The sequence below is a fragment of the Anomalospiza imberbis genome, chromosome 5 (assembly GCF_031753505.1).
Source record: "Anomalospiza imberbis isolate Cuckoo-Finch-1a 21T00152 chromosome 5, ASM3175350v1, whole genome shotgun sequence".
NCBI classification, from domain to species: Eukaryota; Metazoa; Chordata; class Aves; order Passeriformes; family Viduidae; genus Anomalospiza; species Anomalospiza imberbis.
This window is the reverse complement of record NC_089685.1, coordinates 14,210,780-14,229,465: the sequence shown is the minus strand read 5'-3', so window position 1 is coordinate 14,229,465 and position 18,686 is coordinate 14,210,780. Positions and strand designations below refer to the sequence as shown.

At 41.1% G+C, this 18,686-nt stretch overlaps 1 protein-coding gene across 1 annotated transcript in view; it reads left to right on the top strand.

The window, feature by feature from the left end:
- Window positions 1-18,402, top strand: part of LAMB4 (laminin subunit beta 4) — a 41,468-nt gene extending 23,066 nt beyond the window's left edge. Inside the window, exons 22-35 of the mRNA XM_068189710.1 lie at window positions 484-641; window positions 2,149-2,373; window positions 3,478-3,698; window positions 4,875-4,971; window positions 5,306-5,681; window positions 6,036-6,196; window positions 9,355-9,560; window positions 10,448-10,651; window positions 12,219-12,363; window positions 14,172-14,376; window positions 14,994-15,132; window positions 15,369-15,545; window positions 16,541-16,694; window positions 18,053-18,402. Coding sequence (XP_068045811.1) covers window positions 484-641; window positions 2,149-2,373; window positions 3,478-3,698; window positions 4,875-4,971; window positions 5,306-5,681; window positions 6,036-6,196; window positions 9,355-9,560; window positions 10,448-10,651; window positions 12,219-12,363; window positions 14,172-14,376; window positions 14,994-15,132; window positions 15,369-15,545; window positions 16,541-16,694; window positions 18,053-18,192 — 2,608 coding nt within the window. The 3' untranslated portion in view covers window positions 18,193-18,402. The remainder of the gene's footprint in view (window positions 1-483; window positions 642-2,148; window positions 2,374-3,477; window positions 3,699-4,874; window positions 4,972-5,305; window positions 5,682-6,035; window positions 6,197-9,354; window positions 9,561-10,447; window positions 10,652-12,218; window positions 12,364-14,171; window positions 14,377-14,993; window positions 15,133-15,368; window positions 15,546-16,540; window positions 16,695-18,052) is intronic.
- Window positions 18,403-18,686: the final 284 nt, after the last annotated feature.

The following is an 18,686-nucleotide window of genomic DNA, read 5'->3' as shown; positions in this document are numbered from 1 at the left end:
GCATCTAAAATATGCAGTATTCTCTGAGTACTCTTGAGGAATCATTGCTTTTTTTCCTGTGCCAGCACTTTTTACTGTCATGCCAACCACTCGGTGTGTGTGTCTAGATGGAAATAGATTAATATATGTGCTGATAGGTAAATATACAGAATTTTTATATGGCAGCTTTTAGCTGCCTATGCATGGCATGTGTGATATGCCATATCAAAATCATTCAGATTAAAATTGTTCCAGAGTAGGTGAAAGTCTTCACAAACATTTATTGAAAGGAAAACATATGTATTTTTCTTTTTGCTTCAGATTTTGAGAATGCAGCTGTGATTTTCCATTTTAGAATACATTTGAAGCTTGATGTATCTCTACCAATTGATGGAGATAGCATTACAATGACCTGGAATACTAATTTCAATATATACATGTAAATTGATTCACCTGCATGAAGCACTTGACAATTTGTCTGCTTTGTGTTGACTGCTTTGGCAGGTGCATGGATGGCTATTATGGAAACCCTCTGGATGGAGAACCCTGCCACCCATGCATGTGCCCAGGGGCACCTACAAGCAATAGGTATTTTGCACATTCCTGTTACCAGGACTCCCAATCTGCACAGCTTATCTGTAATTGTCTCGAGGGATATTCAGGTATGAAGCAAAATAAGGACTGGTTTTGATACTACTTAAATTAATATAAGAGAAAAAAAATTATCATGTGTTCAGAAATAACAATGAGATAATACTAATAAAACAGCTAAGAAGAGTTAGCACTCAAGTTTACTGAAATTATGTGCCTAAGTTCTGACTAGGAAGAATGGGAATTGTGCAGTTAGTGTTTTAAAAAGGGATTCACCTATGCAGATATAGTGAAGTCATTAATTATTCTGATGTCACTCTCTGGAAATCTCCTCCTTTCCAGAGGCATTACATTAATCTCATGAAGAGAGTTGGGGGGAGAACTGTATTTGCTTGTTACCTCTGAAAAAGAAGCATTGCAAGCCCAAACGGGAATGATTAGGGCATCAAAAAGAGCTGATAAGATTTCCTAATCAGAGAAAGTCTTTCTCCATATAGAGGAAACTTTTTGACATTAAGCCTTAAAGTGACTGCTTCATGGTTAAAACTTCAGAAATGGGGTTTCTACTCTCAGCTGTCTAAAATGCAGATCTTTTTGCAACAAACTGATTCTGCATTTCCTAAGATCTTGTTGACTTAGGTTGAATTCCTCAAGGGAAAGCAAAAGATATTTCCCTTCCCATGGGCATTAGAAAGAGCTCCTCTGGTGGAAGTAAAGCTTAATGGGATCACTGCTGAAAATTAAACCAATGCTGTCATCTTTACTTAGGCAAGGTTCCTTTATAAGTCAAGAGTGGTTTTGCCTGAGTAATTGCTGTAGGGTCAAAATTACTCATGTTGGTGCTCACTCAGGGGACTTCTGTCCTCACAAATCACTGCACTCTTCAGCTTTGGACTTTATTGCTCCTGCTCCTTTCCAGCAAGACTCTTGGTCACTTTTGTAGCAGTGGTCTCACTTTCTCAGAGATTGAGAAAGGCTCTGGGTCCTGAGGAGCACAGTGAAGGAAGAGAGTCCTTGGCTGAGGATGAACCAGTGGATGTGGTTCCAGAAACACCAGTCTGCCCAGAATGGTTTCTGAGATGCTGAGGTAGTACCCAAATCAGGGCAGGCATTGAGTTGAAATGCAGTACTAGTTGTAATGCCAGCAAGAAAGGACAGAGCATTAGAGTTCATCTGAACTCCTGGGTACCCCCTACCCTCCAATGCTGCTGTTGGAGTGAAGGGCCAAGGAAAATCCTGCAAATATGTCTAACCCTGACTACTGCCATTGAATGGACTTGGATGGAAAAAGGTGTTTGGAGGTGTTGTATGATAGGGCACCTAATTGGCCTTACTGAAAAGACTTCCTTGTTATAAACAGCTTGGGATGAGGAAGGTGTCTTTCCATCAGGTTTCAGTGGGGAAGATATAATTTAAACTGTTCAGAGGATTAAAGGGCAATGGTCTCAAACAGGTGGATATTTTCCATTGAAATATGCATTTGAACAGACAGTCTGAATCTTTTCATAATATTACTAGAAATTACATGTTTCACTTGAATTCCTATCAGCCAGCAATATTCTTACCTTCCTCTGACAGGCAATCAGTGTGACAAGTGTCCTAGTGGGTTCTACAAAAACCCCAGCAGCCCTGGGCTTGACTGTGCACCATGTCCCTGCAACAACAACATTGATTTGACAGACCCAGAGTCCTGTAACAGGGTCACCGGGGAATGCACCAAGTGTTTACACAACACCCATGGAGCAAACTGCCAGTTCTGCAAACCAGGTTATTTTGGCTCAGCCCTCAATCAAAGCTGTCAAAGTAAGTAACAGCACTGCAACTGTGTTTTACTACCAATAAAATGTTTTTAAAAAATAGGCTATGAAGAAAGGCTAGACATTGGAGCGAGGACAAAACTAAAGCAGATAAATAGAGCAAAATATAAGAATCACAAATATATTTCTCTATTTAATAAATATAAATATATCAATGATACAAATAAATTAACATGGAATCTATTAAATTCTTTGTGATCCAAGTCTCTCTAAATCTCATACTGAATGTCACTCCTAGGAAATACTCATTTGTGAAATAAAAGCAGTACTCTCTCTGTTAGAAAAATGTGTATTCAGCTTATTCAGGAAGGAATCAAAAGTAAAGGAATCAGTGATAATTGTTTATCCATGTTGCTGGCTGATGCCAGCTAAGCTCAGTTAGAGCTCAGTTAACCAGATGATCCCTTGCTGAACTTCCTGCCTTACCAGTTGTTTTCATTAAGTGGCTAGAGTGCGAGCGTTCAGGCAATTTAATAGATTCCATGAGGACAGTCAGTAACTCAGCACTTTGAACAGAAGAGTAAGAGTGTAAGGAAAGGCACAAGCTTCTTCCCAATTTTTCTCTAAACTCATTTTCACAGATATGCCTGATTGAGGATTTAATTTTTATGGCCAAGATAGCTATAAGTATCGTTAAGAAACTATTTTTCTGGGAATCTCTAAAATACAGTCCAAGTCCATCCCTCATTCATACTTGGAAGATGTCTGTTAGAAATTGTTAAGCAAGAACTTTTGGCTCCTCACAAGGAAGGCTTCTTATCTTACTTAGCTTACTGGGGATTCCCACGCTGGATAATGCCTACTGTAAATCAACTTATCCTTACCCAACATATTTAACATTGCATTCTAATAAGATTCAAAATTCACTGAGCCTTCATTTTCTGTGCCTGTATTAAAAGTGTTGAATATTCACAGTAAGTTTTCTCAAAGCCATATATAAGTTATTACAGAAAGACTGGCAATGTGTATGAGATGTGCATGCTCAAGGTCACTAGAAGTAAACCTACAGTGTGGGCTTTATATCCAGCTCTGATTATCCATCAGCTGTCTGTATTACTGTCTGCTGTAGTAATTGTCCTTCTTTTTCCAGGCTGCATGTGCAATATGGCAGGTGTTCACCCTGCCCTGTGCCCAGGGGGGGACGCAGCCTGCCTGTGTGACCCAGCCACAGGAGCTTGTCCTTGCCTGCCCAATGTGCTGGGTGCCACGTGTGACCAGTGTGCCTCTGGCTACTGGGACCTGGCTAGTGGAAAAGGATGTCAGACCTGTGACTGTGATCCAAAAAACTCCCAAAGCAACCAGTGCAACCAGGCAAGAAAATTATTCTGTTTTCCAGAAACCAGGGTGCTGATGTTTTGACATGGCAAAGTGGGACCCTCTTATAAATGAAGATTGCTTTTTTTGTCATATTCCCTGAAAACAAAAAAATTCATTGGAAGTTTATGGTTGGTGCAATCACACTGTGAGTCATTAAATCAATCAGAAGTATTGCTCTGATAATGTGGCTTTGCAGTTTGGTCAGCAATTTCTCTTTGCATGTTGTTTCTTTGTCAAGTGGATCTTAGAAATACATTATAAAAAGATGTCACAGGAAAAAGCTGCCTCATAAATATGCATATAGGGAAGAAGGAAATCCAAGCTTGGACCCTGATACTCTGATGAGTATTTTTTAAGTGTTTATTTTCATAAAATAGCAGCTGTGGCCATTACATTAATGAAGCCTCATCTATCTATACTACTAGAGTACCTTTTCTCATCTTTAATTCCTGTGCACATGTTAGGGCTGGAATGTAGAAAAAATTAAACAGCATTTCAGAATAGAGAGGTGAAATTGTGGTCCCATGGAGTCAACAGCAATTTTGCCATTGACTTCAGAGCACGAGGAGCTTATCCTAAAATCTTGCTGCTGTGTTTGCACATTTTTTCTTTCAATATGCTCTCTGTTTGTTCCAATTTATTCAGTAGATTTATTATTTTTATAGCAAATTTAGTTCTTGACTTCAAAGAACTACTAGCAGTTATTAAAGTTTTAATTTCCTGGAGATAAATTTAATAGCTGAATTAAAAAATATTTTTTCTAGGACAATGTGCATAATATACCCTCAAGCTTTTCAGTTACAATTGATATATTGTGTAGTTTAAGTTGAAATGTTGAGTTCTTAGATCTAGCAAAAATAAAAAATAATTCTGTTTTGCAAAGGAAAAGAATCCTCTCATATCATTGTCAGAGGATGAGTTCTCAAACAGCATCAGTAGATTGGATCATATAAAATCTCTGACATTAGTAAAGTAAAGCAGTTTCTCAGAGTGCATTTTGTTTTCAGGACCTTCAGGAGGAAGATAGGAAAGCTAGGCCAATACTGTGTAAACCATGGTATTCAAAGACTGTGGGCAAGCAGTGTTGCTGCAGCTCTTGTAGAGCTGAAATAATGTCTATCCAGCCCTATGGCTCTGCTGGGAGTTATTTAACCCCATCTGTCATTACAGCTTACAGGCCAGTGTCCATGTAAGCCAGGTTACAGTGGAAGATGCTGTAATGAATGTGAGGAAAACTACTTTGGCAATCCCCAGATGCGTTGCGTTTGTAAGTATTATTACATGGGACAACTGGATTAGGAACTGCCTCAACATAAATGGTTACCTTTTATATTCACAGGGGAGACATGGCATACATGTAGAGAAACAGCTTTTCATATGTTTGTGTTTATGAGAGGGACAAGTGTTCATATTATTTATCTTTATTGTTATTTCAATGGTTAAGATGGAAGTCAGAGATGAAGAAGAGCCACTACTGTGCAGTCCACCTTGCTCTAACTCAAACACTGGTTTGCTTTTATTATCTTGAAATGCGCCTTTTTCATGCATTAATCCCACATAAAAGGAACAACTGGATGTAACCTGCTGTTTCTTTCTTGCAGCATGTGAGTGTAACCTGGAGGGGACCCGCCAGCCCATGTGTGACAAAGCCACCGGCGCATGTAACTGCCGTGCTGGTGTCACCGGCCGGCTCTGCGACCAGTGCGGCCGCAGCTTTGAGAAGGACTTTCCCTCCTGCCCTCGGTGTCATCTTTGTTTTGATCAGTGGGACACTGAAATTGCTGCTCTTGCTCAGAGCGTGCAGGGGTTAATGAGGTTTGCAGCAAAGCTGGAAGATAAAGGAGGACGAATGCCCAGCTGTGACATGCGCTTCAAAGCCTTTGAAGATGCCATTTCTGAAACGGAACGCATTTTGAGACATCCTGTCCTTTCACTGGAGGCCCTTTCAGGCATCAGGGATTTTCAGGGCTACCTTCAGTAAGGGTTAGGTTGAACCTGGAAAAGTCCCTTAGCTGAGAAACTGTCTTCCCCCAGACTCCACCAGCCATCCCTCATATCAAAGTCCCACTTCTGATCAGCACACAGACACTGATCTACTAAGTCACTGTTTTCAATAGATCTACAAACAAAATAATCCTTAATATATGCCTAACCCATACATAAATGCTGGAATTTTCCAGTTCATACTAAGGGTTTTATAAATAAGCCATACAATTAAATGTTTTTGCTTATTTATAAATGTATCTCTTGCCCTCTAAAATATTGTGTAACTCAGTTCTAGTTTAAGAACAATCTGGTCTGACTTCTGCATAACTGTCTTATCCCCTTCAGACAAAAAGTTGCACTGATGGATCCCCTTCACAGCTTGCCCTTTGAGTTTCCTGACCTTAACAAGAGCATAGAAGATATTGTAGAAGAAGCCAACCTAGTGTTTGAACTTCTACAGCAAAAAATACATCTGCATCAAAGTTTTCAGTACTTGAACTTCAAAGGTAAGTCAGCAATGAATTAAAATGGGCTGACATTTTCCCCGTAATTTTGGAATGCTTTCTCATCATTGAACCATACAATATTTCAAGGATCCCTAGATTTTAGCTTGCTATGGTAGCACAAAAATGTTGACACTAACAACATTTTATACTGACTTTCCAAATTCCCTTTTATCTTAAAATGCTGTGATTTCTAGCATCCCAAATTTCAGATGCATGTGCCAGGGTCACATCAGTCAGAAGTCTAATAAATCCAAATGCTTACATCAGGATATAAAAGAAACCCAGTTTCACAGTACAGACTCACATGCAGTAAAACAGCAAAGGATTCCACCACCACGTTTGACTCCTCTTGCTCGTAGGAATACTTAAAGAAACTTGTACAGGAACTGTTTAATTAAAGCATACTGTCATAGTGCAGCTTCTTAGTGTTCCCATGTGAAAATAGTTGACTTTATGTGGGACAGAAGGAGCTCTCCATCATCAAAAAATGTGAAAGCAGAACTGAGTTCCTGGGCATTTTTGAAAGAATTACACCCTCTGTGCTTGAGCTAAGTATAGTTTCCATCAGCTGCTAATAGCTGTAATGATGATGTCCCACACTGGTTTCTGGAGAAAAATGGGGATGTATCAGGCAGGGATCTTGAACAGATGCTACAGCACCAACAATGGCAGGAGATGGTCAGCAGACTACTCTCCAAAGAGATGGCTGCCAAGATATGAACCCCCAGAAGATAGGGTGCTCACCACAGAAGACACAAACTACAAACAATACACTCCCACTTACAGTTCCTCTGCGTTTCATTCAGGAAAGAAAAACTTGGCCCAGGCAATTTGGGTTTTTTTTATTTTGGTTTTGGGGTGGTTTTTTTGGTTGTTGTTGTTGTTGTTGTTGTTGTTATTTTGGTGTTTCTTTTTTTAAAAAACCAAAGAAAAAAAAAGAAGGAAAAGTCAACAAAATGCAAAGTGGGACAAATGGGAGAGAGGAAAAGAAGTATTAACTAAGATTTAGGGCTCCCGTGCCCTGTTTTACTTGGCAGTCCCCTGGGGCAGCTCCTCGGCTCAGGTCCCTCTGCAAGCAGCCAGCACAGCTCCCCCAGGCTCCACTTCTCAATTCAACTGAGCCTTGCACAGACAGAAGGCAGAAAGGCAAAGAAACAATAAATCCCAGAGAGGTCAGTGGACACAAAGTTGAAGCATCCATGGTGCTCTCTGGTCACATTCCAAACCCACTTCATCTTTTGGCCTCTGGAGACAGATAAACAGCCCTATAAAAAGCACATGGGAGTGTGGGGAGGGGAAGACCTTGAATTTAAGATGAATTTCCTACCAAGGCCACAAATATTCATTGGTTCCGCTACCAAGCATATAATAGCACAAAAATAACATTTCCCTCAAGATAAACAGCTTTTCTGATACCCAGGGAGAGACTGGCTCCTCAGTCCATCTCCCTTTTGGACCAGCATATCCTATATATGGCTCTGTCTGTTTTTTCCTCTCCTTTTTGCTGGCGTATATACACCATCTGGGGCACGTCTGGCACTTGTGCCCTAGACACACACGGAGAATGAGCTCCTGCCTATATCTCTGTGCAGGGAATCAGGAGCTGGAGTCTTCCTCACAGGCATACCTTCAGCTAGATGACCTGGAAACACCAATATCTAATGATAAATTACAACCACTGGAAAAACCAAGATGCAAGTGCCCTTAAAAGAATGTTTGGAGTCTATGAGATCTCATTAAATTATGGTTTTCCAGCACTGGCCCCTGGCTTTGCAGCCACTGAGGTGCAGTAATGCAGTAAGAGAAGCTTCCTAGGCTGTAAATCAAGCCTGTGCTAAGACACTGTGTTTAATATAAAGGAACTTGGAATCTCTACAGCTGCATCAAAAACCAAACGTGGAAAATGCATTTAGGCCATTTAATGGAGAGCTGAACCACTGTGAAATATTCCTGCAATGGAATTGCTGCACAGAAAAAGTCTCTGGCTTAGATGAGGAGTTATAGCAGTCTCTTGCCAGGTATTTTGTACTAAGAGCTAACTTTAAACTGTATATTGTTTCCAAGAATTACAAGATAAATAAATAGCCCTGATTCCGCATGATAACTAAACATTGTTCAGCTTCAATCAAAGCACAGCCAAGGACTTTAGAGCCTGAATCAAAGCACACAGGACTTGAGTGTCTTGTCTTTGACTTCAACTAGTAACTGAGTCAGTTACCAGCACAAAGAGAGATGTTAATCAGACACCTCCAATGCTTTTCACCGCTAACACATCACTTCTGGCTCTGGACATATTTCTGCCTAGGAATGTGGGCACAAATCTTGGCTCTCCTGAGATCTGGGAAACCTCAACAGCAGCAGTAACAGCTTTAAATTATGTGTGTTGCAAAGAGCCTGATCCTTTTCTCAGGCTATTAATCTGCAAAAAATATAATATTCTCCAACCCTTTTGAGTCTACTTAAGGAAAAGCTTTCACTAACCAAACATGACTCTTGCTGGAAAGCATTTTTAGCCTGGCCTAATAGCTTATCACAGAAGTGCTTTTTTTTTAAATTCATCAGTCCTGAAACTCGATTTTCCAGAGACAAAAAAGCCCTCATATAGTCCCATTTGTAATATAAATTTTTGGTCTCACTCTAGCAGACTACTTAACTATTGGGTGCTATGCTGAACAGAAAGGAGAGCTGCTTTCCTGACTCACAATCAGGCAGCAGATCATTCCATGACCACTGGCAGAAACAGTTTTCCTGCTAAAACATAATAAATATCAGGAGCTTTTATCCAATCAACAATGGCAGCAATGCATGAGCTAAGGATGAATGCAGATCAGTAGCAGTTAGTGTCAATAATGAGATGTCCTTCATACTTCTGTCTGTTCTGTTGCCTTCTCAAACACCTTGACATCCATAGGATCCACCATATTTTCATCTAGTTTAGCAGGTTTTATGAACATCAATAACTATTTCTATTGGCAACTGGATAAGTAAAGGATTAAGAAGCTTGGCTGAGGAAAAGACAGAGTTCCTGCCCTTCCCTGCTTCCCAAATCAAACCCAGTGAATCACCTGTCACTCAGCAATTGTCCAGAATTCAAGTAAATGCACAAACTGAACACAACCAAATGCAGTTGGTACTAAACCCTATTTCTGTTGGTACAGAGGCCATCAGCAACATTAGGAAACACTCTGAAGTATCCTTGCTGGCAGAACAGAAGACCAGGGGGACAACCCCTGTGGTAAGACACTCAGAGTACACCAGGAACGACGCACTCGCTATGTTGGACCGTCAGGTCTTAAACGCAAGCAGTGTGCTACAACAGCTCAGAATGATCAAAAGCCCTGACATCCAAAACTTAAATGAAAAGGTAGGTGCTGTGGATTTTGAATGAAAACTAAAAAAAAACCAAAAACAAAAAACCCCTTTTTTTGATGTTGTAGTAGGTTTTATTTTAAAAGGGTGCTTACATGCATTTTTAAGCATTTTACATGCATGCATTGGAAAATGGCACTTCCTTGCCACAGCCAATCACATAAAAAACAACTACACTTCTCAGCTGTAGTTATTTCCAACCTTCTGGAAGCCATTGCTCCCAGCACAAGGAACTGTTTAAGCACTCTCTAGTCTCAAGAGGTCATCAAAGTAATTTCAGAAAGATTAAGGCAAACCTCCTCCATGAGTAAGTTAAACTAACCAGAGTGACTTTGTCCTGGAGTGGATGGGGACATACCCTTTGTGTTACTTCTGAGAAGGAAGGGGATTTCTGTTCTTCTGCAGGGCAGCAGTAAATACCTGATAGTGCCAATTCATGACAGATCTGGAAGACTATAGGTTCCATATCTGTGTCAAAATACATGGAGGACTAGACATGGCACCTTGTTCTGTTAGAGGTTACCTGGATCCTTTAGAAGAAGCCATTGACCCATGGGCTGATATAGTTAGGGAATGGTTTCAGCCCTTTTGCTAAAGAAGAGTGAAGCAAAGGTCTTAGTGCAACACATGGAGCCTAACAAATGGCTCCTGCAAGGATGCTCAGAGCCATGGGCTGCCATTGCATCCTTCAAATCAGGGGAGAGGGACCTGTAACTGGCAGTGATACCCATCTTTACAAAGACCAGATGCTGTGTCTTAGGGAATATCCTATCCTATCCTATCCATCTTCAATGTTCATATGATGTCAAACATCTTCCTTCCTTTAGGAGTGTATCTCAGGCCCTCAGAGGAGTCCTGACATAAGCATCTTCCCTATTTCAGATCTGTGGTGTTCCAGGAGACCAGCCATGTGCCACAGCAGCCTGTGGGGGAGCTTTGTGCCAGGACAGTCGTGGACTAAGGAAGTGTGGTGGCCCAGACTGCACTGGAGCTCTTCCTCTCTCCTCTGAGGCCTTCAGGAAAGCTGAGGAAACTGCTGTGGTGCTAAAGAACTTGACTACTCAGCTACAGGAACCTGGGAATCAGGTGCTGTATATCAGACCTACATTTGTTCAGTGAAATGGATGGAGGATGAGATTTGGGAGGTCACAAATCAACAAAAACTCACCTGTTCTTTGGACAAAGAGCAGTGACATAGTAATGGACTCTGTCCCAGCATCATAGACCTATCGTGATTCAGTACCAGGTGCCAGCCCCACCAAGGATTGGCTTTATCTAGATCTTCCTCACAGCTGCTAAGAATTCAAAAGTCATGGTGCCTTGTGTCTATGTTTCAGGCTAGAATTGTCTGAATTTTTACTGGGAAAGATTCAAATGGCACCATTTGTCAGTAGCCTGACAAGCTTATTGCAATGGGATTACTGCTGCGCAAGGCGTTAAGCTCTATTTATACAACTTCATACTACTCTAGTGTTTGCCAATAAATTACTTTTGAAAATAATTTCAAGATGAAGCTTTTCTGCCTCCAGTAATTTTTAGGAGGGCATAAATTAGTCGACTATACTGCACAGTAGCAGTGAAAAATAATTCAAGCAAAGTGTGGCCAATGCAACATATACCAAGGAAACAAAACAGACAAATCCCAAAGCACCAGCAAGGAGTTTGCTCTTATTAAGTCAGAGATGATGCCTGTAACAGTTATAGGCAAAGCACATTTTCCAGCAGAAATTACATTCTGCTGTGGCTTTGTCCTGTCCCTGCAGGATGCCTGGGCATCCATTTCCTCTTTTTAAAATGCGCTCGACGCTGCATCCCAGCCAGCCGGCTTGGAAATGAGCAACCGGGGCACCGCCCTGCGGCCCCAGGACACGGAGAGGCGGCGGCAGCCAAAGGCAGCCTCCGAGCCGGGGAGCGCCAGCCAGGCTGCCGGGACATAGCCTTTGGGGCGCACAAGCCTCAGGCACCTCCGTGATAATGTGAGTGACCTATTTTGAGACATTTCAGAAATAAAAACATCAGCATTTTTCTCGTTGCATGGGAAAAAACCAAATCACTTCCCTCTGCAGACCACAGTTGTACCTGGGCCATTCTTGAAGGCAAAGCCCCTACCAAAGTAAAATACTGTTGGAATTTGGAAATTAATCTAAAGTTCTCCTTTAAATTATCAAGAATACTAATTTAGTGGTGAAACGTAACTTTTAAAGACGAGCCTTGAACTCTACATTCCTTGTGTCCTCTTTAACTGGTTTTTTTAACAGCAAGTCCAATATGAAATGACAAATGAAATTACATTTTCTCTAATCTGATCAGAATCTGATAAGATCTGCTTAGACCTGAATCTGATCACTGACAAGCTACAGTACTGCAATAACTGTCAGTACTCTTTTTTAGAAACAGAATGGGGCTGTGGTTTAGCAGTCGTTGCAGAGAGAAAAAAAATGCTTGATTTAGGCGTTTTCTGAGGCCAGATGAAGACCAGGATGTAGCAGCTTCTGGAGTTCCTCAAAGAGGTCTCCTGCTGCTTTTCAAAGCCACATCAAATTATTCCAGCTGAGGCTTGGATCAAAATTACCTTTGTGTCAGAGCCCAACTTGCAAAGCAGTGACAGATAACCTCCAGAAAATAGCACTGCTGTTTCTAATAATATTTCCAGGTTAAAAGCATTAGAAAAATGGCAGAAGACAGCAAACTGAAAGGCTCACGATTTAACAGGCAACTGGAAACAGCTATGGATCAAATTGAAGTTGATGGAGAGATCACTAAAGAGTTAATACAAAAAGTGAAAGACTTCTTGTTAGGTAAATATGCAATGTTCTTTTTGACTATTTTTTCATAAATATGTTCCAATAGAATACAGCATAATGGACAGCCAGGAGATGATCTAGCTGTGTATGCATGAAATTTCTCATCTACATCCTGAGCTGTGCAAACTATTTCAATCCCTTTTTTCTAGTGCTTCTTTCTCCCAGGTGACAGTACTTTGTATCAATTTTACAATATATCTGTTACATTCTGATTATCATCTTTTATTACTGTGTTTAATTTCAAGTAACTCTGTTCCTGGTTTATCTGAGTAAAGGACTACTAAAATAATTTCATACAATATATAATGGCCAGGCATGTCCAATGCATCCTCAAATTGTTATTCCACCCCCTTCTTCCAGGCCCATAAATAGAGGCTCTCAGTAGGGAGCGTGGGAATTAGGACACATCCCACTCCATCGTCTCCATAAAGCTGTAACTCAAGGAATCAAAGGATTCTGGTAGAACTTCACAGCTCTCATGAAAGAATAACAAAACAACCATATATACCCTAAAAATTTCCACTCTTTGGATTGCAGAAAAATTCTGTAGGAAAGAGATCCGAAATTTTTTTACCAGATGCACATCAAAGGGCTCAAATGTGGCAGGATTTTCTTTAATCACTTCAATGTAGCTGATCTCATGAATTTCTATGGATTGTAGTCTTTTGGCATTCATACCTCTATGTCCAAATGGGAGCAAGAGCAGAGGATAGAGGACTTCTTCTGTTCAGAAAAATTTACATTATTTTATTGAATTGGAAGATTAGGTTCATTTAATTCCTTATGAGTCTCAGATTATTTATTGATAGCCACTGAAAATTCCATCTTTAACTCTTCTGTTTCTTAGCAGATATACAGCATTTGTTAACAATTATAAAAGATTTTTTTTTTCAAATCTTTGTTTTGTTAATTGAAGTTTAAGAACAGGAACAGCTGAGAAGCATACAGTTACATTAGATATGCTTTGATGGTTGTTTTTTAACATTGATGTGAATGGTGATTCTGGATTAATGTATTTCTACAGAAAATAGCTCTCGGAATACACTACTGTTTGCACACTTAATGTCTTCTATTTAATTCTTGCTGACTTATTCTGGAGATTAACACAAGCATTTAATATATCTCAACTGCTTTATCATACAAGGTCTTGTCTATAAATGGAAACGAGCAGAAGACAAAACTGATGATGTGACTTCTCAAGACATTGACTACTCTGTGTGTGCCTCTGCCTCTTAGCATAGAGCTAGGACAAGCTCATTTGTAATGGGAATTGTCAAAATATGTTTTTTTTCTATTGTAAATTCCCATTCTATGCAAGTCTGACCCAAGTTCCTTCTGCAGCTTAGCCTTTCTCATTAACAAGCAAAGGAACCACTTTCTCAATATTGTGGCAACTCCAGAGAAGGGATTACACCCACTGGCCAGCTTGGAAATCTCCATTCACACCCCAGCCTCACCAGCACCTCTTTGATCTGTGGGCCACGGGAGAAATGGGCTCTGACACATCTAACTGCGCTGGGCACTGATTTAAAGCCCTCCACGGGCTCTGTCCTACATCAGAATTTTAATAACTCAGTTCAAAGTGGGTTCAAATCCTCATTTCAGCCAGATCTGACAACACTAACAGCAGTATCTGGAAGCATAATATTAAATTACAAAATGTTGGAAATAATTCCCTTACCCCCTTGCTGTGCCTGTCAGCTTTATTCTCCCACATAATTCAAAGGGTAGGCAGCCATAATGACCATTTACTGGGAGGAAGGAGCTACTTCAGGATACTCTCAGCTCCATTTCTGTTGCAGATGAGAGTGCACCTCCAGAAGACATTGAGAAGGTGGCAAATTACGTTCTGCAAATAAACCTTCCCCTGACTCCACAAGAGCTCACAGGAATGCTTGGCAAACTCCAAAGCATTATGAACCACTGTGAGAAGTACAAACTGAATAATAAGAGAAACAAAAAAAGTGAGGATGCTCTGACACTGCTGGTGGAGGCACAAGAAGCTGAGTAAGTAGAGTATTCTCATACTGGTGTGCCAGCTCCAGCTGGGGTGGCACTGTGCACAGTAGGACTGCTCCATACCCCTGGCAGTATCCCTGTAACACTGGAAGGGGAGTTCAGATGGAGATTTCACCTTGCCTTTTCCACACGGCCTCTCCAGCAGGAAGAAGCCATCACCACTCAGGCTGCAGGAGCCAACATGCTGAAAGGAAGCAGCTCCTGACAGCTCTTGGCTTCTCTGCCTGCCAAGTCAGAGAGGCCAAAGCAGCTACTTAAGTCCACCTTGGACCTGGTGGAGCATTACATCTGGCTCACTAGGTGGTTTGAATAAGGGTGAGAAAGACCCACCAAGAGAAAAAACATGTTCACCCATGAGTCTTCCCTACTAGCTGTGCACCACCAGGCAGCCAGCAGCGTCCCACCTCACCCTGAGTACAGGAACTCAGGTGGTCGCCCACAAAGTCCTTTTCTGAGGTTTTACTTTACCAATTTACCACAATTTTAATGGTTGTTGTTGGACTTGAGGAAACATTCCTGTATGTCAGCATGGGTGCATTTGAAACTTGTTCTTGCTTTGCTCACCACACCACGATACTACATACACTTCCTTTTTTCCATTTTAGCCAAGCAGCTAAAGCTCTTCTGCCAGTGGATGAAATTAATAATAAACTAAAAAATATTGTGAAGTCCCAAGGACACTCCAAAAACACCATCATAAAGTTAAATGAAGAGATACGAGGCATCAGAACACAAATCTCTCAGGTATCTTGCTGCAAATATTTTAATTTATTTGCTAGATTTATTAGAAAGAGATACTTCAGAATGAAGTTTCCTTAAGATAAACTTAAATAAGCAGAACCAGAATGTGGCACAGATATGACACCAATTCCATACTGCTTAAGTGTCTCTTAATCCATGGACATTCCCCTCATTACCACGCCCCACAAGCTGGATGGACATTGCATAAGAAATCACAGCCTTCAATTGCTTTGTTTTAGGCTGAGAACCAAGTGAACAAGACAAACAATAAACTAAATGACTTGTCAGCCATACAGACTGAGATGGAAGACGAAAGTGCCACATGGCAGGCAAAAATGCTGATGAACAAGAATGAAGCTACAAAGGCAAAAGCAGAGGCAGAAGCAGCTCACAAGCAAGCCCAGAAAATTGAAACTGTAAGCCCTTCTGTCACATGTTAAGGGAAAAGAAACCTCCTCCATGTTTAATAGTATTTTTGCTTCAGAAGCATTGCCGTGCTGTCATCAAAACTTAACATTTTCCTTATGCCATGCAATGTAAAATGTCACGGTTAAGAAGAATTTGTGTTTTATTTTAAGGTTTCTGGCAAACACTTCTGTTTGCTTGAATGACAGAAAACATACACATTTCTTCGGCTACTTCATGACATTTTTTCTTGCACTGTGTATATGACTTGTAGTCACCATGGGCACCAATAAACACAACAGAACAAATCACAAAACCAGATAGTAAAATACCTGAGTGATGGGAGCACCCTGACAATTCATCCTGTGCCGTTCTCCTTCAGAGAAAATTGCTGTGGGAGTTACTTGGAGTTTTTGATTGGCTTAGTGCTTTCCAGTAGTTCAGTTTTTTGAAAATGCAGCTAGAAATTTGCTAAAATGGCAAGTACCAAGTACCCTCAGCACAAGCTTGGAACATGGCCATACTTCCAAGTTACAAGAACCGTAGGCAAAATCTAAACTGCAGCCTCAACAGCAACCTAGATCAGCAGGGAACAGATTAGCCAGTAAATATTTCTGCAATTGAAAATGTAAAAACCCCAATGCTGCTACAGATAATTCATTAAATTTGAATTAAGCCTTATGGCAAAATGAAATTTACAGAAAAGCCCTATCAACAGAAGCAAAACCAGCATAAACTTAAATACCTTAAATAATATTTTCTTTATATCCTTGCCCCTCCCTCTTTTTTAGATTACTCCACTGGCAGTTTGTTTTAATTGATTTCTATCACATTTTGCGAAGCATTTTTCAATGTCTACAAATTAAGGATATATTTTTTAATATTTAAGAGAATGAGAAATCTAAACATTGGTTCAAAGAGGATGTTAAAAAAAGTATTAAAACTTCCTTCTGTACACCAGATTAATTATGAGATGCTCAAACTAAGTAATGGCATTTTGTTACAGGAATTTACTGACATTAAAAGAAAGTACACCATTCTTCAAGAAAAGCTAAAAACCCAAGGACCTCCAAAAGTAACACTAGAAAAAGTGAAGCAGTTGAAAGTAGAAGCAGAAAAACTGGCTGAAGAGACTGAAAAGAAGATAAAAAGAATAACAGGTGATGTTCTCACTTCCACAGTGAGTGGTAAGCACTGTGTAGTCATGGCTGAAGTCCTTGCCCACAGACACTAACACACTAAGTTCACCCAAAATTAGGTTTAAAACAATTTACCTGGTGAAAATCCTTGCCTGAAGCTACTAATTTTAAAAGTAGTTGAATTGATTTGGCTTGTGTACTTTTTCTGATTTAAATACATTGCTATAAGCAAAGGTTAAGAACTGTCCACACAGGGACTTGCAGAGATTTTCTTCAGTTTAAAAACAGGGCAAGTGCAAAACCTGTATAAAAGCTGCTTGCAGATTTAGCTGGAGGCCCTGATTTATGCCTTTGCTTTGGGCACTTGGACCTTCGATCCTTCCTCTACGCTCTGCCTTTCCCCACATCACCCAGGCGAGGCCTTGTGTGACAGCTGTAGGGCAGCTGTTTTCCATCAGCCCATACTTGTTCCCCTTCAGGCTTTATCTCTGAGCAATGGCAGAACAAACCAGCTACAACTACCAGCTTGTGGAGACTGAAGCTGAGGTGCCCTGAATCTGTGGGGCCAAGCCTGTCAGGCAGAGGGGTCACGGGCACTGGAGACCGTAGCTGCTGTGGCTGTACCGGCACCGCTGCTCACACAGGCTCAGAGGGTTACCAAAAAGGAAGAGCACATCTCACGTGCCTGCACACAGGGAACCCAATTCTCCTTGTAGTCAAGGTCTGGGCATTCCCACTGGGAACCCTTAAGGCCTAGGATCCTCCCAGGCTCAATATCAGAAAATACCATGTAACATCAGCAAAACTGAAGCAGAAACTCTATCCCAGGAGAAGACTCTCCAGGACAAGATTCAAATAATTATTTTGAGCACCTGCCTTGAGAAAAGGCATTAAGATCATCCAAGTCACTCCAAATGCCTGGATGGTAAGGGCATTAGAAACAGGCAGTGAATCCTGTGGGTTTAACTCATTACCAATATGTTTACATTGGTGTAGCTTCAGAGGAACCATCAGAAAACAGTTACACAAGTGAGGGAGACCTAAGCCCATCACATCCAAATTGTCTAGGCTCTACACACATCAGTGGACACACTGCTGCTCTGAGTGTTTCCATTTAAACCCCATCCTTTAAGAGCTCCATGTCCTGTCCCATCCTACTGATGGACAAAAGCACATGCTGAGAAATTAATTTCTTCAAGGCTGTCATGCTCCTCTCGCTATCCAGAAGCCAGACTTTCCCCTCCAGTTGCACATGTAACATTCCCCATTCAAAATGGGCTTATTGTCTCTAAAGCTTATGGGAAAAAAAAATGCTGCTAATCCCTGGATTTTACTTACACAACAAATGTGAGCATCATTGCATGTCCCTGCTCTTCCAGATTTGGAGAAGAAGCTTCAGGAACTGAATCAAACCAAACAAGATAAGGCAGAGCAACTGAGACAACTAGAGGAACAAGTGATAGCCATTAAAAATGAAATTATGGAGCAGGAAAGCAAGTATGCAACATGCAAGAGTTAGAGTGTGAACAGACTATCAGGTAAAATGAAGCTGAAATCACCACGATTACCATGTCCTGAGAATCCTGGCACAGGCCACTCTGCTCTGGAAATACATCTGAAGTGGCCGAGTGAATAATGTAATTTTATCTTTTCTTCTTTTTCTTCTTTTGTCCAGTTGAGTTTATACGGAAATAGGAAATACCTTGTAATAAACCATCTGATTTAGTAATCAGGTGTAGTCTTTGAGGCAGCTCTACAATATACTCCTGCGCACAGTCTATGGCTTCTTGTGGTGGGGGGGTGGAAATGCAAAAGGCGGATTGCTCAGAGCTGCTGGTAGCTGTCTCAAAGACAGACTCCAAACACCCCGTGTCTTCTGCCAACCCCTAAAAACCGTGGTTGTGCCATGACCCTGCAAGGGGCTGCCCAGACTAGGATGGGGCGAAGCAGATGAAACCCGGCAGGCTCCTGCAGCCACCCCTGCTGGCAACCAGCAGCGTAGCCAGGCAGTGT